The following is a 14,450-nucleotide window of genomic DNA, read 5'->3' as shown; positions in this document are numbered from 1 at the left end:
TGATCCTGTAGATTTGATTATGCAACTAAGCTAAAATGAAAAAAAAAAAAAAAAAAGTATAATAATCCAGTTCAAATAATCAAATAATTTTATTTAAAAAAGAAATCTGAAACAAAGTATACTCATATTAACCTAATAAAAAAGTGGCAGCAACAATTTGTAAAAGCATCCCCTTGGAAGACAATTGACTTGAAAAATGATATTAACATATTTACAAAAAGAAAATTAAAATCACAAACATCTAAGAGTTTAACAAAAGCAGTTAAATACATTTTCACTCATTACAGTGTGCATCTCTGTGATCTGAATGTGCATGCATAGAATATTTGAGCACATGACCAATGAAAGGGAATTCTTCATGCAATTATTTACCAAACTGTCAAATTAGTTATGCATGTAGCGAAGTATACAGAGAAATCTAGCAAAAGTACTGAATATCATCTGGTAATGCCTCTTTAAAGATGTAAGTGAAAATGCAATGTGACAATAACAGATAATGCTTTGAGATTGTCATCAGGATGTTTGTAAGACTGGAACATTTGGTTGTTTCACTTAATACGGTGCTTGATACAGTGTTTTCCACCATTTTCTAACTCTCCCTGAGGCTTTTAAAGTTCATCTTCCTCTTTTGAATCACTGCTATCACCCAATCCCAAATCCTCAATGTCATCATCATCAGGAGAATCGTCTTCTGCCAAACGCTGCTGTAACTCCTCAAGACCCAAAAAGCGCTTCAGAAGTGCAGCAAGTGCCTCTACATCACTGAACAAAACAAAAAAACACAATAATGTCACACTGAAAAAAAACAAATGGTGTAAAACATATTTAATGAATGTGTGTGTGCAGTATATATATATATATATATATATATATATATATATATATCATACACAGAATTATATCGTAAAAAAAATTACATATATATATAGGCCTCTCTCTATATATATATATATATATATATATATAGAGAGAGAGGCCTATATATATATATATATATATATATATATATATATAGAGAGAGAGAGAGAGAGAGAGAGAGAGAGAGAGGCCTATATATATATATATATATATATATATATATATATATATATATATATATATATATATATATATATATATATATATATATATATATATATATATATATGTAATTAAAAAAAACACATTTTATATTAGATTTCATATATATATATATATGAAATCTAATATAAAATGTGTTTGTTTTTTTATTATTAATGAATATACTGATGTACTTTTTGTTTAACATAACCATAGGACTGTAAAAGGACATCTTTTAAGTACCTGCGTGACCCCAGCGTGGCACTTTGTGTAAGCGGGTGAGAGAAGCCCGTCGCTAGACGCAGCACTAACAGGTAACCCTTCCCAAGATACCTCACTCTCTCCTCCTGAACACTCACGTCTCGCAGGTGCCGCAGATCTACCACCACTGAGTTGGAAAGAAAAAGCATTTTCATCTGGTTATTTGGTCAGTCGTTTAGTGCAAAACAAATAATGACAGATAACACAAAGCTCACCTCTCTCATCCCCTCTTCTCCACAGAGTCAGTATCATGGTGTAGATACTAAACGTCTTTAGTTCGATCTCATTCTTAGATTTATCAAACACTGCTTCCTAAGGACAAAGCGCAACAGATTGTTAGTCAGGACAGCTGAATACATTAACTAAAAGATCATGGATGTAGTGTGTGTAAAACATCTCCCCACCTCCCATTCCTCCATATTCTGTAGGGCTACAAAAAAACAACCTGACACATAGAACATCTTCCATAATATGCTGTCTACAACAAAAGGAAAGAGCAAAATGAGGAACACAGATCACAAAAGCCTTTCTTTTGTTGTTTTAATTCACTTCCAGGGTTATTACACATTCAGGAACCATTTCTCACCAGCGCTGTAATAGGCTGCTGCTAGTCCAACTGAAGCAATTCCTGTAAAAAGAGGAAGAAGGAAGACATTTAAAGATATTTTGTGTTACGCATGTTAGACTACACACATCCAGCTGCCAAGTTCCCCAGATCTCATACCAACAAGGAGGGACCATGATCTAATCCCAGGAGACCTCTTCAAATGGAGAAGATCAGATGTATGTTTTTCCACGATCATATACCCCATCTGTTAGAAGTAGAAAAAAACATTTTAAAATATATTTAAAAATTTTTGTGAACACAGTAATGTCTAGTTGAGTCCATCTAAGATCTTGTTGGAGATATCCAGTTATGTGTGTAGCATCAGTATAATCATAACATGCCAGAATACTGCAGCTTTTTACAAAGGAAAGCACACTTTTAAAAGTCTAAATACTGCACAAAGTTGTTTTTATGAACAGTATATTGAATATAAGAATAATAAACCAGGTCAGTTTCGTATATTTTTTTAAATAGCACAGGGACAACACCCTCATTAATGTGACCGCACATATTCTCCCAATAACTGCCATAATCGCATGTGAAAGTAAAGTATCTGACATCTTACCTCAATAAGTCGCTTTTTCCTTTCGGACAAATAAATATATATTTTTTTTTTAAATATATCAAATTTAAATGTCGGACATTTGCAATAGGAAACTGACAGAAAAAAAATTAAGGAAATAAAATGTGTAGCTCATGCTGCCCAAACACATAAACCCGCCTTCGGATGACGCTGATTTCCGCTAAGCAGATTCCGTTCTGATTGGATAAAACTTATTTAAAGGACCCGCCCTCTAGTTTATGACGCTTCCTGGGTCGTTTATAATCTGAAACATCCCTGTATTATGTATAAAAAGAGTAATATATATGTAAAAAGACCAAGTTCGTGATTACTTGAATACTGTACCAACAGTTAACCCGTTGTCGAAAATGGCTATAAATCCAAACCGTTTTAGCAATGTCCTCAATAAAATGTAATATATGTAACTAGTTCAAAATTGTCTTATATACTATTAAATTAATTCTTTTCAGAAATGCGAGCATTATTTGATCGGTTCTGGGGAAGTTGACACCACTGTTGCTGATTTACGCATGCGTGTCGATCCACACGCAAGGAATCCCTCTCGCGAATCGGTTCGTTCAAACAGTTTGATTCTAGGAACCGGTTTAAAAAAAAAAAACGAGGTTATTTAAGTAATGACGTAACACACCATCACGTGGTTGCTGATATCCAGCGTGTCATGTTCTAAACCCCACATGTAGGTATATTTTATTTTTATTAATTTGTTTTAGTTAGGAAGGGATGCTTACTTTAAAAAATATGTACTTGTTGCAGCCATGATTCGGGTTATAAAATAATACTATAATCCGAATAATTCCGAATCAGACATTCTGGGTGAGTTTGTTAACAGGGATCATAGCGAGTCGAGACTCGAGAATGTCCGACAAACCAAAGTCCCTTGTCTTTGCCAACAATGGCAGTTATGACCCGACACATCACGAATCAGATGAATGTTGGAAAGAGACGGTTGTCTAATCATTACGAATTAGACATGTCCGGAAGAGAAGATTCTTGTGAGTTGATGACTCGAGAACGGCTTAACGGTTCAATTGATTCATTGAAATGATCCGACTCAAAAGGATGATTCATTCACGATTCAGACACTGCTAAGGACAATGGAGTCGGATGCACCGAAGCCAAGACGAGCCGAGATCCTTCTACCGCGAATGTGGCCCATTCGGATTAGTCAGAGTTGTGGAACGGATGACTGGATGAACATCAGTGTTAAATGACCGCAGTGCGCTGTTTTCAGATGGTCAGCTCGCGCTTTCAAGTGTCATTAATAGAAGTTCCTGCTATAGTTCCACTGCTGCGTCTCCTGCTTTCCCCCTGAACAATAAGGACTTCATGTGGTTTTTATGTGAGTCGGTTGGCCTTTTCTTTTCTTTCTTTTTTTTTTTTTTTTTTTTTTTTTTTTTTAGTTTATGATTTATTTTAGCACATTCGGCAACGTTAGATAATGGTGGGAGATTGTTGAGTAAAGTCACGGGTTATCTAAGGAAAGCGAAGTCCTCAGAGCTCTCTGTCATTTATTTATCACCCTATTACATGCTGAGAAAATGAACGTGATCCAACTGCTTAACGTGTGATTATTTACAAAAGCACGAAAGATCCTCAAAACAGTAATTTGGTGAAACTGAAAAGAGCCCATCATGGGAACCTGAAATTATCAAATTTCCCTTAAATTGGTGCTTGAATGAATACTTCAGGTTAATAACAGGCTTTATTGTGACTGTATTTTATCTCTAATTCCCTGTTTGTGTTAAATATGTGTTTTGGTGTCACATAACACCCAGAATGCTCTATAAATACAGAAAGCTTTCATTTTCAATCTTTCATTTCACAGGAATAATTTATGGCACTGAACATTTCGAGAGCTCCTTATACAATGTCTGAAGTCAAAATTGGACGGAAAAAAGAAAAGTGTGAGAATTGCACAAAACAGGTAATGTATTTATTTAATTCTGACGTATATCTTGCATAATTACACTTTTATTCACAATTGTTTTGGTTTATGTATGAATTTCATGCTTTATTTTATTGTAAGCATTCATTAGTGTTTTATTTTCCCTCGATTCCACCTTTTAGTGCAACAAGAAAAAAAGTGATGAAAGTATAAACTCACTGCAAGAGAAAGGTGTTGCAAATGGAGAGGTATGTCTCATTGCTCCTTTTATACGTCAGACTGAGTTGTAATCTGATAAACTGCGGTGCACATCTGTTGTTTTGTTTGTGTTTGGTTTGGGGGAGGATGAATGAACCAACACTCATTTGTATTTGACGTAGATGTGGATAATCTGAAACGCTGTTTTCCTCAGGTGAGAGAGTCTACCTCAGTCCAGCAGGTGTTGCTGAGCGCGTGTCTGTCCTGCGACGGCTGCGTATCGGAAGACGAAGGCAAGGGAATCTCTCAGCAGAATCTGGATGAGATCAACCATGTGCTTGCCATTAATAAGGTACTTTAAGCCTGACAAATTCCGACTTTAGAAAGATGATCTGTGTGGATGTATCTCACATTGTTATTTTTGTGTTTTTGGCAGAAATGTGACACTTCGAAGCACAAAATTCTCGTGGTGTCCGTGTGTCCCCAGTCGCTGCCATTCTTTGCTGTTAAATTTCAATTGGACGTTCCAGCAGCTGCACAGAAACTCTGTGGATTCCTGAAGAGTGTGGGTACGTCTGGACGCCACATTTGCCTTAAAGTCACTTTGCCGACCTCTTGTTTTTCTGCTTTTCATTAAATCAAGATGTTCACATAGCAGATATTTGCCACATGAAATCTGAAAGTTAAAACCATCCTAAATATTTGTATCCGTGTAACATCAGAGTTATTTTAGTGTTATGTATTTACTACTATAGTTTTTATTAATCTTTTGAATTAGCTTTTATTTTAGCTTTTTTAGTTTTCATTTATAAAAAAAAATGTGTAATGTCATTTTTATTATTTAATATTACTATTTATTTCTATTTGAGTATTACATATAGTTCAGTTTTAAGTTTTCAATATTTATTTTTTATTTTATAATTTATTTTAATTTAATGATTATTTTAGTTTTGAATAGTTTTAGTTTTAGCTAACAATTATAACCCTGTTACGCATGGCATGAGTTCTGTTTTAAAGGCCTCTTCCATCTGTCTCCTCAGGGGTTCATTATGTCTTTGACAGTACAGTAGCTGCCAGTTTTAGCATTTTGGAAAGCCAGAGAGAATTTGTTCAGCGTTTCCGCCGTAAACATCATGATGCCAATGCCATGCCGATGTTCACTTCCTCATGTCCAGGTGAGACCATCCTGATAACCACTTAAGCCTGGAACACACCAAGCCGACGCCGACGAACTAGCGCTGATGAAAGCCGACTGTGTTGTCGCCTCGCGTCGGGGTAAAAAGCTGCACTTGAACACACCGAGAGAACTACAGCCGACTGTCAGCTAGAATGTGCGTTCTGCGCCTGCGTGTAAATGAGACAACTGTCTATTTCTGAAGATATATTCGTCTATATTCGTTATTCAAAAAGGGAAACCGACGCTGCGGCTGCAGACACACAAACCGTAAACAAAGCAGTGCGTGCTTACCGTTTTGAATATCAATCCTGCTAAACACTTTCTTTATTCCACTCCTCTCGTGTTAAAGGGTTACTTCAGGATTTAGCATTAAGCTTTGTATTAGTAGAAAACCTGTAGTATTTTCGAATTACCATGCTTTCCCCCCTCATATCCCCCTGAGAGGAGAGATTTATGTATTTTTTGTCTGGAAAAAATCCTCCGATGACGCAAAAATCGTCATTTTGCGTCATCGGAGGATTTTCTGGCCAGAGGCTAAAGACTACAGCCAGTAGAAGGAGCTGTTCCGCATGTTTTCAGCCCGCCCATAGAGGGTGGGATCTCACTCACAGAATGCACACAGTATCAGCCGTCTTTCTTTGGAAGCTAAGCTAGCATGCTCTTGTTCTGTGGAGAAAGCTGAATAATAGGAGAAAGCTGAGTAAGTAGGGGTTACCATCTTCATTTTCCCGGACTTGTCCGGCGGGCGAGACTGTTAAAAATGTCCGGGATTCGGCTTTTGCGTTCTACGGTCGCCATTCATTGTTTACATGCACACCTCTCGTTTCAATCTAACTGAATTAATTCCGATCGGTGAATCTGACTGTAGTGTTTACATGAACGCTAAACAAGTGATCGGTTGATGTGCGTTTTAACATTGCTAAGAAAATTCCCGCTCCTCCGTGAGAGATGCGAGACCCGGCGCGTCTCAGTATGAAGCCACCGGCCTCGCGCCGTTCTCCCGCGGCCGTCAGCCTCGTCCTGCTCGCCACAGTAAACATGATGAATGGCGACTGTAGAACGCAAAAGCCGAATCCCGGACATTTTGGGTCTCTAAATCCCTGGCAAACTCATCACTTACTTAAGCTAGCCTTGTTGTTTTCAACTGTGCTCTATAACCGGTAGGCGTGGCCTTCTAAGGCAGCGAAGCAAGTGCATTCTGGGAGTTGTTGTCTTTCATCCACATAAGCCAAAAATACATTTTCTGGCTTTTCTCAGTCTAGAAAGCTCCAAATTCAAAAATTTCTCCACATTTCTTCTACTTAAATGACCTATTTTAAATACACATTCATCTTCCCAGAGGTGAAGTATCCCTTTAATATTGAAATATTCGCCAAGGAACACTCAGGTAAGATGACGTAACATTAGAACAGCCTTCTGTCTCTACCGTCTGGACTTTGCTCGCTGTTTTGCAATTATTCTCGTGCACTGAGTCGTTCACTACGGCGTCGAATCGGCCGTTACAAAGCCGACGAGGACCAATTTTAGCCGACGATGCGGAACACACTGAGAAGATTTAGTCGGCCGACGCACGGAAACTGCCCGACGGCCGACAGTCGGCTTGGTGTGTTCCAGGCTTTAAAGGCACAGTATGTAATTTTCGCCGCTAGAGGTCGCATATTCAAAACAATAACAAAGGCGTGGCTTGATGGAATGTGGAATGATGGGAGTTGTCGTCTTCACCTTCACTGCTGATGGAAATCAATCTGAAGGGACTCACAAATCATGTTCATGAGTGAGGTAGTGAAATTGATGTATGTTTTGACTCGTTCTGTCAAATTAAATGGTGGGGTAACGCAGCACAGTTTTACATCTTCAAAACAATCATACTAAATGGGGCTAGTATGTACTAAACATGTACTAAAGTACATTAGAATGTACTCGCAGCATTTGCAAAAAGGCTTACTTGCTATTTATGTATAACACATACTGCTTTTAATAATTACACTGCCATAGACTTGATAAGTATTGTCGTTCATTTTGTTCATATTTACAATTTCAGGACATGATTCTTGAATGTTTTAGCTTTCAAATGATGCATAGTTTATGATAGTCAATTGAATATTTGTTGTAAAACAATGAGGAGGGTCGTTACACTGGTTAAAATAGCGAATTTCTCTGGATTTAAACGTTGGAAACATTTGGGATAGTGTAAGTACACAAGTGAACAAAATATATAACAATGTGCTAGTGGTTTTTGGATATTTTAAAGGAGAACTCCGGTCAATTTTAACATTGAGCTCATTTTTTTGTACATTTGGAGTGCTGTCAATACAGAGAACAACGACAAAAATCGGTGTTGCCTACACCGTGTTATCCTCTTTTTAAAATTTGCACCCTGTTGACTTCAATGGGGCAAGTTTTAAACCTGCTTTTAGCCTCTTAACATCCTTGATGTGTCATTACAAGTGCCCAGCCAATGAGAGTGATTCCTTCAGAGTAAACACGAGTCAATCTGACTGCAGTAAATGTGAAAGATAGGTATAAAAATGATGTTTATTCAGCCAGCGCAAATACCTGTGTTTACATCCTGTTTTCGGTCGAAGTCCATAGTAATCGATTGTCGAGTTCACGCGCGTGATCATAGGTACTAAACCAATGCGCGTGAACTCGACAATCGATTACTATGGACTTCGACCGAAAACAGGATGTAAACACAGGTATGTGCGCTGGCTGAATAAACATCATTTTTATCCCTATCTTTCACATCTACTGCAGTCAGATTCACCCGTGATCACTCTGAAGGAATCACTCACATGACCTGTGCACTTGTAATGACACATCAAGGATGTTAAGAGGCTAAAAGCAGGTTTAAATATTGCCCCATTGAAGTCAACAGGGTGCAAATTTTAAAAAGAGGATAACACGGTGTAGGCAACACCGATTTTTGTCGTTGTTCTCTGTACTGACAGCACTCCAAATGTACAAAAAAATTAGCTCAATGTTAAAATTGACCGGAGTTCTCCTTTAATGCAAAAATCTCACATGCCTTTATTCTCAATTACTCCCTTAAAACACATCGTAAGGCCCCATTCCACCAGAAAACACTTCTATATAATACTTCCATAAAGGTATAAAAATGACAATGTGCAAGAAGGTCCACACAGAATGTTTGCAGGTTTTCACTGCATTGCATGTTCATTTATGAAATCTATATTAGGTAATTTGATTATGTATTCAGCTTCCATTGCAAGAAAAGTCCACCTAGGTCTGCGTATTATTTTCTATTTAAATCAAATTTGGAAAAAAAAATTATTTGGATTGAAAAATTTGGATTGTTGTGCCATTATAAGAGAAGTGGTTGCCAACTTACATCCATCCTGCAACACAAATAAGCACCTCTAGCCAGAACTTTCAAGAAAAAGATAATGTTTTCTGCTTCTTAACTCTGAACCTCAAGCCTTTATGTGTTTCGCAAACAAGGTGTCTCTTAATGTAGATAAGAGCCAAATGTGGGGGAGTGGTGTGTAAATGTGGGTTGTGTTTGAATGGGTGGGGCTGTTAGATAGCCATAGCATTCTGTAGCTGTGAGATAGATGAGAGCAAGACACCTCACACACCCTTCCTGCACTTTTCACAACTTTTGTCCTCACTCTCAGAGTGGCCATTATTTAATTTTCATCATGGATGATGATTAACTCACTAAGCTGATGTGTTTAATTAATGTGACTTCCAGTACATTTAGTTAAATGACCCAGGGTTACATGTCTTGCTCAAACTAGTAGTGGTGGGAATCAGCAGAGAGAGGTATTGTCGATGCAGTATTTTTTTTATTGTAAAGAAATTAACACTTTTATTCAGCAAGAAAATTTATCAAATGTCACCATAAAGACATTTATAATGTTTCAGAAGATTTCTGTTTGAAATAAATTCTGAACTTTCTATTCATTAAAGAATCTTGAAAAAAAACAGCTTTCAACACTGATAAGAAGAAATGTTTCTTGAGCACCAAATCAGCATTTTAGAAGGATTTCTGAAGGATCATGTGACACTGAAGACTGGAGTAATGACTTCTAAAAATTCAGCTTTGCCATCACAGGAATAAATTACATTTTTAAATATATTAAAACAGAAAACAATAATACATTTTACTGTATTATTGATCAAATAAATGTAGCCTTGGTGAGCATAGGATAGTTATTTTAAAAACATCATGGAACTGTAATTTATATGGGTTCGAGATACAATCATTTTGTGATTTTTATTTTTTATTTTTTATTTTTATTTTTTTATTATTATTTTTTATGTTTAGTGCATAGTAATTAAAAACCTTTACTCCTTTCATCTTCAGAGTATGCATTGACCAATATAATTTTCTCAACTGTAGCGTAAAAATTTACTTACATACTGGGTGGGTGTGTATGTATGTGTATATATATATATATATATATATATATATATATATATATATATATATATATATATATATATATATATATATATATATATATATATATATATATATATATATATATATATATATATATATATATATATATATATATATATATATATATATATATATATATATATATATATATAATTGTTTTTTTTATGAGAATATCAATACATTATTGTCAGGTCAAATATAGATTCTGCCACCTCTTAGAACTAGTAGTCCTACTACTGCTACATGACCACTAGTTGCTATGTGTAGTAAATATATGAAGATTAAATTTGTGATTCTGTTTGTGCTCAGGGTGGATTCGCTATGCAGAGCATGTTCTTGGTAGCCTGGTCACACCACACATCTGCAACTCCAGATCACCTCAACAGATCATGGGCTCCTTGGTCAAAGACTTTTTTGCCAGACAACAGGTGAGAGGTGGCCGTTTGTCCAGGGCTCCCTGGAAAACCTGGAAATATCAGGTTATTGTCAGGCCTGAAGAAGGCATAGAAATTAAATAATGCTAAATAGGTATATTGTATAAAATGTTTTGATCTGATTAAAAAAAATTATTTGTACACTTACACTAATGAGTGTGGTCTTATTCCAAAGTTGTATAGAATTCTCTAAGTGATTATTATTATAAAAAAAAAAAGCATTATCCAGAACTCTGGAAAAGTAATTGAAATTTACTGGTCAAAAGCATGAACCTATGGACCTTTGTGCTTACTTTATCACCTGTATCACAATCATGTAAAAATGGTCCATTTCCTATTAGTGGTGACTGAATGAGGCACTGTATCTGTTTTGTGTTATGTCTTGTAGAAACTGACCCCGGATCAGGTTTTCCATGTGGTGGTGGCTCCCTGTTTTGATAAGAAGCTTGAAGCTGTGAGAGAAGAATTCTACAACAGCATCCTAGAGACCAGAGACGTCGACTGTGTGCTTACGTCAGGTACAACTGACCTTATTCCCCTCTAACCTTTTCAGATTAATTTCTAACCAGGCAACCGGTTAAGACCAAATAATTCACATTTATTTATCCTATCATCTATATTTTTATATATAAAACCACGATTCAGATGTTTGGGGTCATATGAATTTTCAATGTTTTTGAAAGCAGTCATGTAAAACAATGTGAAAGTCTTTACTGTCACTTGTGATTTCATTTAATATACTTGCTGGCTGAATGTATTTGGTACTGATCCCAAACTTTTGAATGGAAGTGAATGTATACAATTCCCTAGTGCATCTTTCCTTCTTGGAAATTATCAGAAATAACTAATGCATGTTATTGTATAGAACAGTGGTTCTCAATCTTTTTTGGGCCAGCGCCCAATATCCAATATCCAGGTCCCTTAACGCCCCCCACCCCCAAAGTAATGAGCGAGCAGGAACGAGTGAGAGTTAACAGATGAAATAAGTGCAAAATTGTCTTTTATTAATACAACTGAACTATACTCCACAGTGATTAATCCAAAAAACAAGCTATAAACTGCATTGGTGTAGAAATACCAGTGTTTCTCACAGGAGTTTTGGTAAATCTGTGGTGGGTGGACCTCGGGCCTTCTAGGGGGGTTCGGGGGCATGAAAATAATAGTTGTTGCAAAAGTAACGATAGGCTACATGTCGCATTAAACTGGAAGATTTTAGAATGTTAGGCATTCTAAACTTTTGAATAAGAAATAATATCAAGTCGTCAAAATACAACTTGTCAAAACTCGGCAAAACAAAGCATATACACACACCCGAACTTGACTGCACATCATATTTTTGACATTATTTATGCTGATTTCAATCGTAATGCAATAGAGATGAACACAAAAAACCTGCCTAGTGCCTACAACACTGCGGTCAGGAGTAGAGCTGCTGCGGACGAATGTTTTTGTGGTGGTTTTTTTTTAGCGCTGCTGACGTATTCTTTCACACGCACAATATGATATCACACTCTGCGCATAAGTTTTACAAAATAATTTAACAAATACATAGTCCTAACACTTTTTAAATAGCCCACTTAAAGTGTTTATTACAACTAAATTACTAAATGCTTAAAATTAATAAAAGTAAATGAACAAAAATTTGCGTTATATATTTGAACTCGTGAACGCCCATTAACACCTGAACGCCCCCCTTTCAAAAATCTTGCTTCCAACGCCCCCCCCCGTTGTTCTCTGAACGCCCCCTGGGGGTCGGTACCGCCCCCGTTGAGAACCACTCGTATAGAAGCAGGTTTCAGTGGAGGTTGTTTTTGTGATCTTTGTACTTTTGAAATGACTCTAATTGACTGTTTTGGTTTAGGAGAGATTCTTCATTTGATGGAACAAAGCAAAGTTACTGTAGAGGAAGTGGACTCTGCTCCTTTGGATCATGTGTAAGTGAAATTAGCAGCATTAAACAATCACATAATTCTTGACATTTAACCTATTAAAGCAAAGGCAATAACAGTCCAGGTAGCTGCTGAAAAAAAAAATATATATATATATATATATAATCCAAAAATGTGGTGGTGTTTTTTAGATTTGGTGAGACAAGTGACTCAGGTGTGACCAGGCATGAAGGTCGTGGATCTGAAGGCTTCCTGGAGCACATTTTCAAACATGCAGCCAAAGAGCTGTTTGGCCTAGACGTCCAAGAGATTGTGTACAAGACACTCAGGTGAGAGATAGACCAGTCCGTTTTTGATATGTGGTGGATAATCTATATTTTATAATTATTTAGAAATTATGCCAACCGCCAACTGATAATCCTTACATTGCCATCTGTGTAAACACCTGCCTTATTCCTGATAGGAATCGAGACTTCCAGGAGGTGGCGCTGGAGCGTGATGGAGAGACTCTCCTGCAGTTCGCTGCAGTCTATGGCTTCCGGAACATTCAGACTTTAGTGCACAGAATGAGGAAAGGCAAAGTGCCCTACCAGCTAGTAGAGGTGCTTTCCTGCCCTGGAGGTATGAAATATTTTTCAAAACAAACATATTACAAATATTACATGAATTTTATTTTGCTATTACCCAACTCAATAGGTGCTGTCATTAATAAAATAAGCTTGAAGACATTATAGATAGATAGACAGACAGACAGACAGACAGACAGATAGATAGATAGATAGATAGATAGATAGACAGACAGATAGATAGATAGATAGATAGATAGATAGATAGAAAGACAGACAGACAGACAGACAGACAGACAGACAGACAGACAGACAGACAGACAGACAGACAGACAGACAGACAGACAGACAGACAGATAGACAGATAGATAGTTAGTTTTATTTGTCTTCGAGAGGAAATTTGTTTCCACCATAGATGCATACATAACACAGATAACGCATAACATGTCAAATTATTATCACTCGGGATGTTTGCCGCAACTAATTTCATTAACGTTCAAACTTATATTTTGTACACGATTAATCTAACAACCCCCCAGAGCATAGTCAAAAAAGTCTGTATATGATTATCTATTTGAAATAGCCTACTTAATCTATGAATCAGTCAAAAAGGTCATATATATACAATGTGCTTGCCTTGCATTATGATGTGTGTACATTAAACTTGAGGTTCACTTAATCAATGTTAGCCAATATTGACATATTAAAATACACTGTACTTAATAATCCTGTACTGCCTGTTGATTCTAATTAAATAGCCTATTATAAACAGAATTACTCAAACAAAAATTAGCCAACATAAATTAGCACGTCAAGGTATTGTTGCCTGGCATCCGCTTGTACATCCGGGTTTGAAAATGTGCAAAATCGTAAGAAAAGCTTGATTTGTACCGTCAACAAGGGTATACTGTTAGTTAGAATATTGCTATAAGATCTGTTGTTGTCAAGTTTCATTCTAATTGTTTCCCCTTTAAATCACCATAATCTCTCATAACTGGTAAAAAACAAGCCTAACTGTTACGTTTAACATAGTAGAAAACCTAACATTTTTGTGCAAGTCAAACTACTTGCTCACTTTGCTCATCTTCCGAGTGGACATTTCTCTGTGTGACATGGAGAAAATGAAAGCATGCAAGGTCTGAGATCAAATGAAATGTTGTTTTCTGCTCCTAATGTATACTTTTCAAAATAATGTATTTTTAAAATGTAACAAAGTTATAAAGTGCACAAAATATAAAGCAAAACAATGAATTTTAAAAAAATTATTTCTGATGTTGACAAAGAGCAGCAAAACCCTTTAGTCGACTAGTCTCACATCTATATTACAGGGTTTGCTTGGTCATAAAAAACCTGGGAATATAA

At 36.4% G+C, this 14,450-nt stretch overlaps 2 protein-coding genes across 5 annotated transcripts in view; one reads left to right on the top strand and one right to left on the bottom strand.

Annotated features, from left to right (window-relative positions):
- Positions 1-66: 66 nt before the first annotated feature.
- cybc1 (cytochrome b-245 chaperone 1) lies at positions 67-2,671 on the bottom strand. The gene is made up of 7 exons (XM_081392972.1): positions 2,493-2,671; positions 2,045-2,132; positions 1,907-1,948; positions 1,725-1,798; positions 1,536-1,632; positions 1,303-1,447; positions 67-762 (listed from the first exon to the last, which is right to left on the bottom strand). The coding sequence occupies exons 2-7, from the start codon at positions 2,130-2,132 to the stop codon at positions 609-611; spliced, it is 600 nt and encodes a 199-aa protein (XP_081249098.1). The 5' UTR covers positions 2,493-2,671; the 3' UTR covers positions 67-608.
- narf (nuclear prelamin A recognition factor) overlaps positions 1,960-14,450 on the top strand; it is a 14,140-nt gene continuing 1,649 nt past the window's right edge. The window contains exons 1-11 of one of the 4 annotated variants that reach the window (XM_081392963.1): positions 1,960-2,103; positions 4,336-4,434; positions 4,578-4,643; positions 4,808-4,945; positions 5,030-5,162; positions 5,634-5,768; positions 10,509-10,627; positions 11,022-11,151; positions 12,495-12,567; positions 12,714-12,851; positions 12,986-13,143. In XM_081392963.1, the coding sequence (XP_081249089.1) occupies positions 4,345-4,434; positions 4,578-4,643; positions 4,808-4,945; positions 5,030-5,162; positions 5,634-5,768; positions 10,509-10,627; positions 11,022-11,151; positions 12,495-12,567; positions 12,714-12,851; positions 12,986-13,143 (1,180 nt within the window). In that variant the 5' untranslated portion in view covers positions 1,960-2,103; positions 4,336-4,344. Of the gene's footprint in view, positions 2,104-3,115; positions 3,187-3,563; positions 3,850-3,928; positions 4,199-4,335; positions 4,435-4,577; positions 4,644-4,807; positions 4,946-5,029; positions 5,163-5,633; positions 5,769-10,508; positions 10,628-11,021; positions 11,152-12,494; positions 12,568-12,713; positions 12,852-12,985; positions 13,144-14,450 lie in introns of those variants that run through there. The other 3 variants (XM_081392961.1, XM_081392960.1, XM_081392962.1) reach the window with 3 other exon arrangements.

This window comes from Scardinius erythrophthalmus, assembly GCF_964197995.2.
Source record: "Scardinius erythrophthalmus genome assembly, chromosome: 18".
Taxonomy (NCBI): domain Eukaryota; kingdom Metazoa; phylum Chordata; class Actinopteri; order Cypriniformes; family Leuciscidae; genus Scardinius; species Scardinius erythrophthalmus.
This window is presented reverse-complemented; position numbering and strand designations above follow the sequence as displayed.